At 42.7% G+C, this 16827-nt stretch overlaps 1 protein-coding gene across 5 annotated transcripts in view; it reads left to right on the forward strand.

Moving 5' to 3' along the window:
* The window catches only part of TRPM3 (transient receptor potential cation channel subfamily M member 3), a 636037-nt gene extending 624306 nt beyond the window's left edge, over positions 1–11731 (forward strand). For all 5 annotated transcript variants that reach the window (XM_073345156.1, XM_073345160.1, XM_073345157.1 and 2 more), the window contains one exon: positions 4417–11731. In XM_073345156.1, the coding sequence (XP_073201257.1) occupies positions 4417–5863 (1447 nt within the window). In that variant the 3' untranslated portion in view covers positions 5864–11731. The remainder of the gene's footprint in view (positions 1–4416) is intronic.
* Positions 11732–16827: the final 5096 nt, after the last annotated feature.

The following is a 16827-nucleotide window of genomic DNA, read 5'->3' on the forward strand; positions in this document are numbered from 1 at the left end:
CTCAAAGGCATTAATCACAATAATATCTATGTGTTAATAATACACACTTCAGGAGATGAGAATGAAAAGTAACAAGCTGTAAGGTGGTTCTTCCAATTATATTAACTAGAAAGGAAAGCCTTGTTCAATCTCCTGGAGACCAAGAGCAAGGAGGGATTGATATGTTTTTACATGGACTTTCTATTGTAGAAGAGTTACAACACATTCTCTTTGGAATCCTTCTTTCATAAACAATATACTACTGTCAGCAGTTCATTTCAATCAGCATAGCATTATATATTTACATGAAGTTAAATTATTTTGCTTAAAATATATGCAGCCATCATATCAGTCCACCCTGCAAATGTTCCTTCCTAATTAACAGACAAGTCCTGTCTTAAAGCCAATGGAAAAACCTGCCATTGACTCCAAAAAGATGAGGATCAGACCTTAATAGTGCTTAAGATATTAGGTTTAGCTTCACCTAACTCCCAAAGATTATTTTTAAAAATCTATCCTTAAACTATTTGCCCAAGGTCCCACAGAAAGCATAGGCACTTGACCCATGGTGTCCCACATCCCAAGCTGGATCCTTAACTACTGGGCTATCTTTCCTCTCAAAATATTTAAAATTATTACTGTAACCAGAGGCCCCACATGACTGTTGATGGGGAGGGCACAATTTAAAGGTACCAGGGCAATATGTGACCACCCCACCTTGCCTCTGGATCTAAAATAGATGTTTTAAACCTGTGGTGTGTGCCACCCCATAGGGGGAGCAGAGGAACGTTTGGGGAGGTAAGCAGCAATGCCAGGTGCCTTGAGCCCGTGACTCCAGGCAGTTAGCTAAATAGAAAGCAGAAATCTGCGGGCGGAGGGCATGTGCTCCCCTCCACACGCATTGTCTCTGACTGTAGCATCCAAAGACTCCAATCAAGATTGGAACCAGAATGTATTAACTGGTGCACAAATACGTATTCAGACATGGTCCCTACTGTTATGCAACAGCATGCACACAGAGAATTAGATAAAAACATAAATAGTCTTGCTGGAAGGCTGCAATGTAACACTACTTTATTTCCTAGAATTCAGAACAATAACACACAAGAATCTAAACAGAGAGAAAAAAACCAGGCTGCTCCCTAAAACAAAGAGGCACAAATCACCCTGCCTTACTATACACTGGCTGTCTACAAACTGACTCTAATTGCATGCTTCATTCCAGAGCCCACCATTAAAATCAATGGCAAAATTCCCCATGAGCTCAATGGGATCAGAATTTATACTTGTTCAGTATCTTCTATATCCCTAAATTTTAAAGTTAGATATGTCATCAGAGAAGAGTTATTTTACAGGTTGAATGTGTGCCAGTGCATTCAGTCATTGGCTAAGAAGTATATAAAATTTGCATTTTAAAACCAGAACTTTTTGTTAAATTGTTAAATTATATGGCAAAATTGATTCCAGTAGGAATTGGTAGCTTGAATATTCTCTATTATGGGATTATATCTTGTGCTTGAAGTGGGAAAGGCCTTTTGCCCCAAACATTTTTGTTTCCTTTGACTAGAAGGGGTGGTTTAGTGGTCAAAAAACAACTTGGGAAGAGTGACGTTTCTCCAGACCACAGCTTCAAATCTCAGCAGTGTTTATTTAGCCATTCGTCTTTCCAAGTCCGATACATATACACCTCTACCCCGATAGAACGTGACCCAATATAACACAAATTCGGATATAACGTGGTAAAGCAGTGCTCTGGGGGGCAGGGCTGCACACTCCGGTGGATCAGCGTGTCTGGCTCCGACACGCTGCTCTGAGCGGCGTGTTAAGGGTGCCAGGCTGGGGCCGAGGGGTTGGATAAGGGGCAGAGGGTCTCGGGGGGGGGGGGGTGGTCAGGGGACAGGGAGCAGGGCAGGTTGGATGGTTCAGAGGTTCTGGGGGCAGGGCGGTTGGGACGAGAAACGGGGGCGTTGGATAGGGCGTGAGCGTCCCGGGGGGCCTGTCAGGGGGCAGGGGTGTGGATAGGGGTCGGGGCAGTCAGGGGACAGGGGGTTGGCTAGGGGGTGGGGTCCTGGGGATGATTAGGGATGGGGGGGTCCTCTGGAGGGGGTGGTCAGGGGACAAGGAGCGGGGTGGGTTGGAAGGGTCGGGGATTCTGAGGGGTCAGTCAGGGGGCGGGAAGTGACTATTAATAACGGAAGATCCTGGGAACTACAGGCCAGTCAGCCTCACCTCAGTCCCTGGAAAAATCATGGAGCAGGTCCTCAAAGAATCAATCCTGAAGCACTTGCATGAGAGGAAAGTGATCAGGAACAGCCAGCATGGATTCACCAAGGGAAGGTCATGCCTGACTAATCTAATCGCCTTTTATGATGAGATTACTGGTTCTGTGGATGAAGGGAAAGCAGTGGATGTATTGTTTCTTGACTTTAGCAAAGCTTTTGACACGGTCTCCCATAGTATTCTTGTCAGCAAGTTAAGGAAGTATGGGCTGGATGAATGCACCATAAGGTGGGTAGAAAGCTGGCTAAATTGTCGGGCTCAACGGGTAGTGATCAATGGCTCCATGTCTAGTTGGCAGCCGGTATCAAGTGGAGTGCCCCAGGGGTCGGTCCTGGGGCCGGTTTTATTCAATATCTTCATAAATGATCTGGAGGATGGTGTGGATTGCACTCTCAGCAAATTTGCGGATGATACTAAACTGGGAGGAGTGGTAGATACGCTGGAGGGGAGGGATAGGATACAGAAGGACCTAGACCAATTGGAAGATTGGGCCAAAAGGAATCTGATGAGGTTCAATAAGGATAAGTGCAGGGTCCTGCACTTAGGACGGAAGAACCCAATGCACAGCTACAGACTAGGGACCGAATGGCTAGGCAGCAGTTCTGCAGAAAAGGACCTAGGGGTGACAGTGGACGAGAAGCTGGATACGAGTCAGCAGTGTGCCCTTGTTGCCAAGAAGGCCAATGGCATTTTGGGATGTATAAGTAGGGGCATAGCGAGCAGATCGAGAGACGTGATCGTTCCCCTCTATTCGACATTGGTGAGGCCTCATCTGGAGTACTGTGTCCAGTTTTGGGCCCCACACTTCAAGAAGGATGTGGATAAATTGGAGAGAGTCCAGCGAAGGGCAACAAAAATGATTAGGGGACTGGAACACATGAGTTATGAGGAGAGGCTGAGGGAGCTGGGATTGTTTAGCCTGCAGAAGAGAAGAATGAGGGGGGATTTGATAGCTGCTTTCAACTACCTGAAAGGGGGTTCCAAAGAGGATGGCTCTAGACTGTTCTCAATGGTAGCAGATGACAGAACGAGGAGTAATGGTCTCAAGTTGCAGTGGGGGAGGTTTAGATTGGATATTAGGAAAAACTTTTTCACTAAGAGGGTGGTGAAACACTGGAATGCGTTACCTAGGGAGGTGGTAGAATCTCCTTCCTTAGAGCTTTTTAAGGTCAGGCTTGACAAAGCCCTGGCTGGGATGATTTAACTGGGAATTGGTCCTGCTTTGAGCAGGGGGTTGGACTAGATGACCTTCTGGGGTCCCTTCCAACCCTGAGATTCTATGATTCTATGATTCTATGAAATGCTCGAGGCCAAAGCAAGTTCGATATAACGCGGTTTCACCTATAATGCGGTAAGATTTTTTGGCTCCTGAGGACTGCGTTATATAGGGGTAGAGGTGTAGTACTAAACAGTTTGCTGTGTGTTGTTCTTTCAGATAAGACTTCTGAAACTAAAATTTTGTCCACTCTGCATGACCATTAAACTGGGGTGCAATCCAGACCCCATTTATGCAGTATTTTCCACCTCTAATTTCTATGGGTCTATTGTATTGAATCTACTAAAGTATTTAAAGGTAACTGATAAAACAATTGTTTTATCAATCAACTAAAAATAAACTGCAAAGCAATTAGACTAGATCCTTAGATCTGTATAAGCTCTACTTAGAGAAAACCCAAGGAGGGACAGGGGCAAAAGTGGTTGTATTCCACTTTCACACACACCCCCTTAATCCTGGAGCCAGCCATATCCCGCTTTGCCCTGTGGCACAATTTATAGCAACCTCATCGCTGCCCTAACTTTTACCCATCTGCAACAGCACCCAAAGCAGCAGTTCTGGCAGCTGGGGATTGCCAGAGCAGACCACCCCCTTCCTCCTGCCAACATACCCTACATCAAGGCCTACAAGTGGGTAGCATAGAACTGGTTATTCTGGTTCTACACCGCTACTGCAGTTTCCTAGAAAAGGGGAATCATTTTGGCCACTTAATCCATCCTTAACTGTTTTGCAGCAGATGGGGTGATATAAAAATTAGAATAAAACAGAGGATTTGGCCTGGACTTTTTAAGCCCTATTTGTTCCCATACCCTTTGGCAGGTTAATAAATGAACACCAGTAATCACTCCCCTGCATATAACCCATGCATTCTTCTTTTGAAGGGTAGAGAACATGGCCATGCGCCTAGAGGAAGTGAATGAACGAGAACATTGTATGAAGGCTTCGCTTCAGACTGTAGACGTCAGGCTTGCTCAGCTGGAGGACATGATAGGACGAATGGCTGCAGCCTTAGACAAGCTGACTGGTATAGATAGAGGGGAAACGACTAAGATACGATCTAGAACCTCCTCAGACTGCACAGATGCAGCCTACATTGTGAGACAGAGCAGCTTCAATAGCCAGGAAGGGAACACTTACAAGCTTCAAGAGAGTATAGATCCTGCAGGAGAGGAGTCAATGTCCCCAACCTCTCCTACCATCATGCCCCGCCTGCGAAGCCACTCTTTCTATGCAGTGAATATGAAAGACAAATGTGGGTTAGAAAGGTTGGAAAATATTTTTAAAGAAAAGTCTGTGAGCCTGCATCGAGCAAGTAGCTCACACTCTGTATCAAAAGAAGCAAAAGTACCATTAGCCCCTACAAGCACTTTGTCAATTGCCCCAGACTCCAGAAGGCCTTCGTCTTGCATAGATATTTATGTTTCTGCCATGGATGAGTTGCATTCTGGTATAGAACCTCTCGACGGTTCAATTAATATACTTGGTACCGGAGACCCATCTCTGCAGGCTCAAATAGCCTCTTCTGTTCTAGCAAACAGTGCGTATATTAGCAGTACTCCCAGTGACAGAATTTCCGGCAGGAGTATTGATTGTGAGGAAACCTCTACAATGGAAGCAAGAGTGTTTTCTTCAGATTATTCACATATCATAGATAGCCAAAACCTCTGGGAGTCAGACCCTCCTTTGTATCAGACCTTAGAGCGATCTAAAAGCAGTCGCTATCTGGCTACTACCCCATTTATTCTGGAGGAAACCCCAATTGTGAAGTCTCACAGTTTTATGTTCTCTCCTTCTCGGAGCTATTTCAGCAGCCTTGGGGTGCCAGTCAAAACAGCGGAGTACACAAGTATTACAGACTGCATAGACACCAGGTGTGTCAGCGCTCCCCAGAATATTGCAGAAAGATCCAGTTTTCCTGGAAATCATGGAGACAAAGTGGAGGACTTGGGATGCTGCCACCCAGAGAGAGAAGCAGAGCTAAGTCACCCAAGCTCTGATAATGAGGATATTGAGGTCAAAGACAAAAAGGGGGCTTCCTTATCTCCGCAAGAAAGCAGCACAGCAAGAACACTGTCCAACAACATACCACTTCCAAAAATAGAGAGAGCCAACAGTTACTCAGCAGATGAGTCCAGCATGTTGTATGCACACACAAGGAAAAGCTATTCTATCAGTGATAAACTTGATAGACAGCGTAACACAACGGGCCCACGAAATCCATTCCAGAGGAGTAAGTCATCCAGGCCGGAGAGTAGAGGAGACAACTTGTCTATGAGAAGACTGTCTAGAACAGGTGCCTTCCCTAGCTTTGAAAGCAAGCACAGCTAGACATGCATAACAGGAGGTCTAAGAGTCATCCTCTTAGATGAGGAATTTAGTCATCCTCTCCAGTCCATTTTCCTTAACAGAATAAAATATGATATGTCAACTAAAGTCAGAGTCTGTCACTGGTCAGGTTAGCACTTTGTTAATCTCATTTTCGCACACTGAGTTACTGGATCCTGACCGAGTTGACATTTGCACTTAAGGAAAGAGGGAGGGAGGAAAGCTTTATAAAGGCTTTAATTTAAAAAAAAAAGAAAAGAAAAAAACACCCTCACAAAGACTTGAGTAGGTTCAGAGATCTGCCTTTTACTAGAAGATATCCTAGGATTTCTCGTAATTATTCATGAGTTTCTAAGACACAGGGCTAAATTGGCAAAAAGAAAAGCATACAAATGAGATACTCTAAACTGATTTCTATTTACATCAGTTCCATCATTGCAATGACTGAGGAAGAGCATCATTGTAGTCTATAGAAACGAGCTGTAAGCAAATCCTAAAGCTCCCCCATTTCTGCAACTGATCATTGTAAAGATAAACAAGGCAACAATCATATAGTTCACCTGTCTCTTTTTGTATTGAATTCTAGTGCCACAAAATGTTTATATTTTCAAGATGGGAAAGGAAAAAGAACTGCTTTTTGTATTGCAATGTAAATGAAGGAAGAATTTATGTAAAAAAAAATAAAATTGTCAGGTGGTTTCCTGTACTAAACAGGCATTGTTATTGTGGTACAGTTGAGCCAAGCTCAGGATGAATGTAATTAAGTGGAATAGTATATATTTATTTTTTTACCACATTTGTCATCAATATATTGTCTCACTAAATTAAATGATGTCATGGAACAGTAAGAATAATGGGCTGAGATGCTCAAAGCAGAGCAGGAGGGATATTATATTTTCACTGTTCTCTGCAAGATTTCCATTATTTCCATTAATTGTTATCCCCCTCCCAAATTGCTACCATGTTCTTCTTACTGTTCTTGCTGCTGATTTTTCATATCATTCACCCAACACAAGCATTAACATTTTACTTATTGAGACAGTTGTATCTGAACACTCAAACATACAAAGTTTATCAAGCAGTCTGATTTCAGATTACTGTTGTTTAATGGAAAATGCTCTTGGCAGAGTATCTCAAAACAATAAAATAAGATTTTAGAGGTAAGCTAAAGCACCAAAGTGAAAACCGATATGTGTTAACAGCAAAAGTCGTCAGTTGCAAGTATGCTTCCATTTAACAACAAGATAGAACAAACCACAACATGCATTTTAATAAAAATTCTGCCCTCAATTGTGTGTATGGGACCCCAAATGAAGTCAGCAGTAATACGTCCTATGCATCTGAGTGCAAAACCTTGTTCATGATGTTAATAAGGTGTTTCATGCCCTTATGATAGCATCTCTTGGTCATATAATAGAGCCTTAAAAGTAGTAATTTGATCACAATTTCACACCATTTTAGAGGGGGAAAGCTTAATCTTGAGAAGTTTGGAAGCGAATGCTATGACCATTAGTTTAAAAATAAAACAGCCTCTAAAAAAAAACTACTATACATGTGGATCCAGGTCCTTTATTATTAATGTTAACGTGGCTGGGATTTTCAAAGTTACCTATGGGGTTTTGAGGCATTCCATGCCTATTAATTTTAGTGGGAGTTGCCACGCAAATCTAAGAGACATCTTTGAAAGTCTCAACCTAATTTATCTCTAGGAATTCATCCCAGGGGCATCTGAGTGATAGGCAACAAAGCCCTATCTCAAAATTAAATATCTGACCCCCGAGAAGAGGCAAAGAGAGTGGAAAAAATTGTGAGCAGTGACTCACTTTGTGGAAAGTTGGTGAAATAAACAAATGCAACATGTTGACTTTTAAACACAAAATGTGTTATTTGTTAGTGCACCAATTATTTCCATTTCGTACTTTGTTAAATCAGTCCTTCTGTGATCTAGGCTCAGCTTGATCCACATACTGTGTTTACTTGATTGCCTTGAGGTCCATGTACTGGTTTTCTGTCACATGTCACTGATCAAGGGTACAATTTCTGACCTGTCACTCAGTGAATTACAAAGTGTGCTTGTGATGGGCTGATTGTTAAACAATAGCTTTCCCAGGGACAATGCCATTTTTGTTTAACAGTCTGCTTCAAATGTGCCAACTTTTGTATCAGTCTGTTCCTAAGGTTTCTCTAAATCAGCCGTTTTATTTATTGCTTTTTTAATTTAAGGATGTTTTCTGAAACTATTCATAGACTTTTCCACCTTCATCAATAAAATTAGCATGTACAAGAAGAATGAATTTGAGACATCCCCATCACTTTATTAGTTCAAGGTGCAGAGATCCCCTCTGGGTGATTCATTGTTAGTTTATTGGGGTAAAAGGGTTTCCCAATCCAGGAGCTGTAAAATAATTAGAATACAGCACTTTATTGACCTGGAGCATAAACTCCAGGCATGGTGAACCAGGACACTTTAGTTATGTCTTTTAACTGCCATTATATATAAATTCCACTATAAAAAAGTATAATTCCAAAATGTCAAAACTTTTCCTGAATGTTTCCCATTTACCTAAAATAAGGTTTCTATAGCATGTATTATGATGGATGGTAGAGTATTTTGTTTATCTTCACTTGTTAATGTCAGTGGGATGGGGATTTTGCCCCCCCTCTCAACACTGAATGGTACAGGTTGTTAAAACTTCTTTAGTGGAGATAAAAAATAACTCAGCCTTCATCATCTTATAACTATAGCTTGTGCCATATGATATATTATGTATTGAATGATATCTTATATAGCCCATGTATAATCCAGTATGGTTTTGACATGTGATCATATAGTGAATGTTACAGGGCAGCTTTAACATTACATTATGAAGTCATACTTTTAAATCTGTAACATTCAGTAAAATAGCACATGTTGCATTGAACATTAAATCCCACTATCCAAGTTAGCATACATATGGATTATGCATTTTTGGTCACAATCTGTAACTGCTGTATGTTTCACACGTCCTTCTGTACAGCACCACTGTAAATGTTTGTATGAGCTGATGTATAAGTCTCTAATGAGCCACTGTGAGCTGTGATTGGTGAGTTGTGATAGTGTGAACGATGAACTGGCATGTTATGCAAAAGATAAGATAAATGAACTTTAAATAATATTTTGAAACTCAGTTGACTTAGCTGTTTGTTTACATATGCTGGCCAATGAAGGAAGCAGTGTACAGTATTTTATAAATATTTTCATATAGTAATCTGTTCTGTTGTTTCCAGTTTAAGTGATGCTATTCTATAGTTGGGTGTACACTTGTCCTAGATATTGGAGTATAGCATATTATTCTTTCACAACAACGTGATATGACTGAACTAGTTTCTCTTCCTTAAAGTCCAGTCTTTTTTTGTGTCAATGAAAATGCATGCATTGTTCCATGAATTTCTTTGGACTACTATGAGGCTTAACATTTTATTATTGCCTGCCTGTAATAATGAATCCAGTTAGGAATTTAAAAAATCAAGTTTTTGGACTTTTACATTATGTTCAATCTTTAAGCAAACTAAATTGATTTTTATTTTTTTGTAATCTACACTTCAAGATGTCATGAAATTGAAGTACTAAACACAAAGGTGTGAACCTACAGCAGTGCTGAGACATTTAGCTCTCTACTTTGGAAAAGATAAGGTGTTTCATTACTGTTCTCGGCACACCTGTCTGGTAACTAATGGCCGTGAGGTACAAATTGCTAAAACATAACAAACAGTGAGAAAAGGCTCATTAATCCACATGGCAAAAATCGCTCTCGACTCCAGATAATTAATGTTGATTTAAAGACTTCTAGTGAAAATGAATCAGTGTATATGGATGGGATGGATGATTTTGTTAGGGTGGGGGTGACTTGAACTGTAATATTTGTAAGAGAAGTAGAATATTTGTTTCTTAGAAACTATCTGGCACCTGGGAAATGCAAAGGTAAAGCATGTCTACCAAGTTTGAACAACTGCTTATACCGTAAAAATAAGTGCCATTCACAGGACAGGGCCTCAGTCCAATTCAGCGGTTTTCAACTGGCAGCCTGTGGGCCGCATGCAGCCCAATTAGTGCACAGCTGTGGCCCGATCCAGCTCAGCGCTAAAGACCATGTGCTAAAGGGTCTGGGCTGCCCTGCTGCCTAACGTGGCGGGGACAGGAGCTCCTGGCCAACCCCATGAGCTCTGGGGCGCTGGGCAGCCAGCCCACCCCACATGGCAGGGCTCTGGGGTCAGGGCAGCCCACACAAACAGCCCACAATGTGTAATAACTTGAGAACCACTGGTCTAATTCCTGCAGTTGGAGAGACCAGGCCTGTTCTCTCAAAAGCAAAAGTTATCAATTTACAAATGTGGACTGAGCTCACTGAAATGATCAAAAATCTCTCTCTAAACTGTTTGTTTAAAACAAGAAAAAAAGTCTTCTTGTATTTGCTCAGGTTATCACTTTAAGGGGATTCAACAACCAAGAATAAGGAAAATATGAGGTGGTCATTCTTGGATTTCCAAAGTGGGAGTTGTGATTTAGGTGGTTGTGATGATTATGAATTTCTCCCCTCACCCACCACCACCTAACAAAGAGAAAAAGGAAAACAACATTTGCATTTTTGCACACATCAGCCCATTTGAGACAGCAAAACCAGATTAACGTAAATTTATTATGACAGCTAAGTTAATACTTTTTCTAAGAAAGGAGCCTAAGGGTATTGTAGGATGAGTTCTCCCTCACCAATCTCACATAACCAAGAGCACATTCCAAATAAGGAAGGAGGGCAAAAGTAAAGGACTTGGCAGGGGGGTTGCATTTAGCTGATGAATTCCTTCATTACTGTACATTAGAATTTACCCTCCTGTCCTCTCTGGCATAAACGAATACATCACAGCACTACCCCTGCACATGAAAGGAGTGACTGTCTCCACTCCCATGACTGTTATGTTGCTTTATAGCCAACTGTAGTTGCATTTTGGAGAGCAATATAGCAAGTTCCATCCTTCCCCTTTCCAAGGTAGATTATTGGCTAGATTATGATCTTTGTTACACTGGTGTAAATCTGCAGGAAGTCTACATAAGTGGAGTTACTGTGTATTCACTGCAGAATAACGAGCAGAACTGGACCCTGAATTTCCAACTTTACATCACTTCTAGCCATTATATACATTGTCCTTAACCAGGTTTCCAGCGGGCAGTCTACTGAATGAGCCACTGGGCCTGCCTAACTTCAATTCAGATAGGCTGTGAAACCTAGTTATCTGCTGCACTTTCATTCTGAACAAGGTTCCACTGAAGTTCTTATTTCAAAAGGCTCTCGAGGAAAATGGTTGGTTATGATATTGCTGTTGCTGGTGGAAAATGGTAACTTTTGTTTATATGACAGTAGGGGGGGAAATGGCTCTGAAATATAACAAGGTGCGTGCACAACAGTAACCTGTATTAAAGGTATGTCCTCCTTTCACACCTGAAGCTGTCTTATGTGAGGAGAGCCTATATGCTGCTAGTGCTGTCTGGAACAGTGGTTGCAATATTACTGTACTAATAGCTATGTAATGATATAATGTAAGGGTTATCGTTTGTAACTGTTATATCAAACATTTATAAAAGGAGGGGGAAACCATTCAAATGTCACTTTTAAATAAATTCCTATAAATATGAAGGTTTTGAATTTTGATTTATTCAAATATATATATTACTAGGGAAAACAGTCCTTTTTAAAAGGTCTGCTGGATTCACAGTGCACTTTTAGACGGTGTGGTTAGATACAGAATGAAAAAGCGGAAGTTGGCAGTTACTGCAGTAGAACTTTCTGAAATTTCTGTAACAAAATGTTTTGCAATAAAACAGGATGTAGTTCAAAACATTTCTACAGCCTTCCAGTGCATTTATTTGACGTCATCTCTTTTCAACACCACAATGGACAATGACGCAAGTGGCAGCTGCCTTTCTCCAAATAAAATCTGATTGTTTTACTTCAGTTCTCGCTAAGGCTAATTTAAAAACAGAGGTACCCTCCCTCGCAGCATTTTACAGGTGTAATAAAAAAAATCAGACTAGCTTAATAGTTCTCCCAAACACTTCTGGGTCCTGGTCATCTAGATTTTTTAAAAGTAGGCACCAGTTCCAGCTGTTCTGTATTAGTTCAAACCCTTTGTTAGGTGCCCTGACACAGGTAGTCCTAGATTTACATATACCCCACATATCATAGACACAGTAAATGAAGAGAAGTGAGGTAATCTCTCCTATTGGACTAACTTCTATTAGTGAAAGAGGTGAGCTTTCAAGCTTACACAGAGCTCAGGCCAATACATTAGTCACCAATGTATGCAAACTGGAAAGGATCCGGAGGCAAGCAACAAAGATGATCAAAGGGATGGAATGCAAAGGCTGAAGGAACTGAGTAGGTTTAGTCTGGAAATGAGATTAAGGGGGAGCGGGGACAGAATATGATAGCGGTCTTCAGATACTTGAAAGGCTGCCATAAAAAAGTTGTTCTCTTTTGCCACTGAGGGCAGGACAAGAGGCAATGGATTCAAACTACAGCATAGCAGATTTAGATACAGTTAGGAAGTTTTTCCTGACATTTTAAGAACAATAGGACAGAGTGTGTGGGGAGGTTGTGAAAGCGTCTTCACTGGAGGCCTTCAAAAGGAGGCTGGGTAGCCATCTGTCTTGGGGGGGGGGGGGTTTAGACACACCCTGCATCTTGGCAGGGGGTTAGACTAGATGACCTTTGCAGTCCCTTTTAAATCCATGCTTCTAAACAATATTACCTCATGTCTCTAATATCCTGGGACCAACACAGCAAATCATAAGATTACAGAGATTGTCAGGCGGTATGATGCCCATTTTAGGTTATAACAGAATGCAGGAAGCCAGGTCACACAGCGTCTAATCCTGGCTTTGCTACTAACTTGCTATTGCATTTTAGGTAATTTACTTAATTTCTGTGTCTCTGTTTCCTCACCTGTAAAAATAACACACCCACCTTTGTAATGTGTTCTTGGATTTTCAGATGAAAAGCTCTATATAAGTAAGTGCAAAAGGTCATTTAGTGTTGACAATCTGAAATAGTATCATTTACAATTATTGTATTATATAATGCTACCAGAAATAGCCAATACTTGCTTCTAATCATGAAACATAAGACCATGGGGTAATAAACGAAGATAATTGGCTCCATGCTGCACCATTCATCTTTGTTTTGTAACCCTATACTGTAGCTTTGTATTGCCAGTGTGTGCCGAGGAACACGTATGTAGTAGGTTTGCCTAAATGTGTGTGTGTGCGGGGGAGAGGCTGCCGATAATACCAAGCTGTATCTCTATACCCCGCGTATCCTGAATGGTGTGTATACCTGAGGCTTTCCAGCTCAGGTACCAGAGAGCGCAAATGACATAAAAATAGGAATGAAGTGAAGAGTGTTTTATCCCTTGGTTTATAACAGTAAATGGTATCAACCATCCATGAGAATGAAGCAGTTTAAGAGCCGTTAGGTGCCTTTGCAGCAGAATTATAAGGTTAGGACAGAGGAGGGCAAACTATGGCCCACAGGACCCTTCCCTCTAGCCCCCCCCCCCCCCCCGAGCTCCTGCCCAGGAAGTGGGGTCAGGATTTAAACCACCAACATAGAATATTAGGGTTGGAAGGGACCTCAGGAGATCATCTAGTCCAACCCCCTGCTCAAAGCAGAACCAATCCCCAATTTTTGCCCCAAATGGCCCCCTCAAGGATTGAACTCACAACCTTGTGTTTAGCAGGCCAATGCTCAAACCACTGAACTATCCCTCCCACAGGCTTGCAGAGGCGCCAGCCCAATGCCCTGGCAGCTCGGAGGCTAACCCCTGGCCCCACCCTTTCTGCTCCCCACCCTCCCTCGCAGTCACAGTTTCCCCAGCACCTGGGCAGCATGGCTGCTGCTGCAGCCGGGCGGCACGGCTATAGCGCAGCCAGACCTGGTGCTCCAGGGCGGCGCGGTCAGGGGGAGCTCCGGGGAGGCAAGGAGCAGGGCGGGTTGCAGGGGGCTGGTCAAGGGGCCTGGGCTCTGCTGCCGGGAACAGGGGCAAAGGAAACTAGGGCCCCCCTCCGTCTCCAGCATGCTTGGCCCCTGTCCCGAGCAGCCAAGCCCAGAGAGGGAGCGAGCCCTGCCCTACTGCCAGGGGGAGCCGGCAAACGAGCAGGGGAAACGCACAGGGAAAGGACTGAGCCTCCCCCCTTTTCCCCACCCCACAGATAACATAGAGCGGGGGGGGGAGCAGGGGAGATTGGGGGGATGGTCAGGGCAGCAGGGGTGTTTGGCTAGGCTGCAGGAGTCCTGGCGGACAGTCAGTGGTGGGGAGTGAGGGGATGGGGTTGGGATTTCCAGGGGGCTGGAATGGGGGTGGGGGCCAGGCCATGCCTGTTGGGGGAGGCATAGCTTTCCCCCAGCCTTCCCTACCTGGCCCTCCATACAATTTCTGTACCCGATGTGGCCCTAGGGCCAAAAAGTTTGCCTGCCCCTGGGTTAGGAGCATGCTGTGTCAGTCCCAAGCTATTAGAGAAACAAGGTAGGTGAGGCAAATCTGTCGCTCTGACCCTCAGAAGTTGGTCCAATAAAAGATATTACCTCACCCACCTTCTTTCTCTAAAGTTAAGCATGGTCAGCACTATGGCTGGCAAGCCGTAAGCACTTTTTAATTAAACACATATTGGGCTATTTCCACCAGGGTTTTAATATCGGTTTCTGTTGGCACAAACCCTCGCAGAGACCCTCAGGAAGAGGGTTTCAGCAACACAAGATACCATAGCAACCCCTTTGCTGGAGCCCTGTGGCTGGCACAATCCCAAAAGTTGCATGAGAAGGGTCACATGAACAATGTGCTGATTCAGAGAATCCCAGCTGCCACCTCCACAAAAAAGGCTAAAAAAGCAGTGCTCAGACTAGGTTAAGGAACTAAAACTGCCTTCCCCTGCCAGAACTCCTGAGAAGAGCAGAGGGCGAAAATACAACCTGCCCAACCACACTAAATGCCGCCTTTTAGGTTCAGAAGATTTTAATGGTGCAAGGATTTAAATTTGAACAGTGAAGGTGACTCTGGCTCACTCATGTTTGAATGGAGAGTTACTTATTTGAGTGGGAACTATCAATATAGACAGAGCTTTTTTTCCTTGAGGAATAATAAATGCTGGTGTTTGCTAGTCAAAGAACTGCAAAAGCTATTCTGATATCCATTCTGAATGGCTTTGTTGAAGCCTCTGTGTTGTCATGTGTGTAACAGGTTTCAGAGTAACAGCCGTGTTAGTCTGTATTCGCAAAAAGAAAAGGAGTACTTGTGGCACCTTAGAGACTAACCAATTTGTTTGAGCATAAGCTTTCGTGAGCTACAGCTCACTTCATCGGATGCATACTGTGGAAACTGCAGAAGACATTATATACACACAGAGACCATGAAACAACACCTCCTCCCATCCCACTCTAGATAAGCTATTACCAGCAGGAGAGTGGGATGGGAGGAGGTGTTGTTTCATGGTCTCTGTGTGTATATAATGTCTTCTGCAGTTTCCACAGTATGCATCCGATGAAGTGAGCTGTAGCTCACGAAAGCTTATGCTCAAACAAATTGGTTAGTCTCTAAGGTGCCACAAGTACTCCTTTTCTTTATGTGTGTAACAATTTTCCTTTGAAAACAACATTTGAAGAAGGGAGGCACTTAGAGGTTTAAAAAAAAAACCCCAACATCATTCACCCCTTAGGAGATTTATGGAACTTGCTGCATCCATTCTGGATGTAACTATTTGCATATGTGCACTGATTGGCTGATACTGTCCTATATTTTCAGTTTTGTCTTCTGAGAAACTAAACAATAGACATTTTTCTCTCTTTCCTCTCTGCTCCTTTTCTCCAGTCTCTCTCACAAAAAGAGCACAATAATGGCTGACTTTGGCTCAAACTTTCAACCTCACAATGTTTGAGTGAGAGTTTGAAATTAGACAAAAGAAGCTCCTCTAGTTTATGGGGGAAACCTCAACACACACTTTTCTAGGCATTTTAAAACTTTGAAAGTAATTTGGTCAAAACTCAGGACTAGAACTTTGGTGAGGGTGTGACTGGATCCATACTGGCATGCTTAACAAGCAGCCATCACCCGTTCCCCCACCTTCCTTAGAATGGCAGCCATTTTCTCTCTTTCCACCCCAGTAAAGGTTTACAGAATAAAAAACAAGTACCTTTCTATTTTTAGTTTTCTAATTTACACAATCCTCATCTGGCCCAGTGCTGTGAGGTGCCATAAGTGGCAGCTGAAGGAGTGCAGTATATTGCAGCAGCAGTTTACATTACAAGGCCTCCCAGATGCAGCTGAGCAGTGCACAGTGTATCTCTGGAGGAGAGAGAGTATGCAAAAATGGCTTGAAGCCTCCTTTGTAGTCCCTCAATGATCAGTTGGCAAAGTGGCAAAGGATCTGGGTTCAGACCTTTATCCCTAAGGAACTATTATCTGCCCAAGCAATTATTCATTTAAATAGGGAGACTAACTTCCCAGATGTAGACTGGAGAACAAATGCTACTAATAATGGTAGCCTGAATGTGATAGGATTTCTTCAACCAATACTCACTGAACCAACAAGAGGTGATCCTATTTTACAAGTGGATTGAGTTTTAATTAAATGGAAGGGTAATCAAACAGCTCAGTAACTAAGCATTTAGATTTCTAAAGCGCTGGCTTTGAAAATTAAAGTAACTGGTTAGTGAAGTCAACTGGATTGATACACTGAAGGACTTATATGTGAAAAAGGGGTTGTAATTCCTTTAAATCAGAGGTGTGAAACTATCTGGAATTTGAAGCACAAGCCAGGGAAATAAACTTATAAAGAAGGGCTCCAGATCTAACAGGATGGGGGCAAAAAAACCCAAACCTAATCTCAAAAAAGAATATTCAGATTAACCTGAGTGACCATGAGGAATGGGAAAAAGATTGCT

The sequence above is a fragment of the Lepidochelys kempii genome, chromosome 5, assembly GCF_965140265.1.
Source record: "Lepidochelys kempii isolate rLepKem1 chromosome 5, rLepKem1.hap2, whole genome shotgun sequence".
Lineage (NCBI taxonomy): Eukaryota > Metazoa > Chordata > Testudines > Cheloniidae > Lepidochelys > Lepidochelys kempii.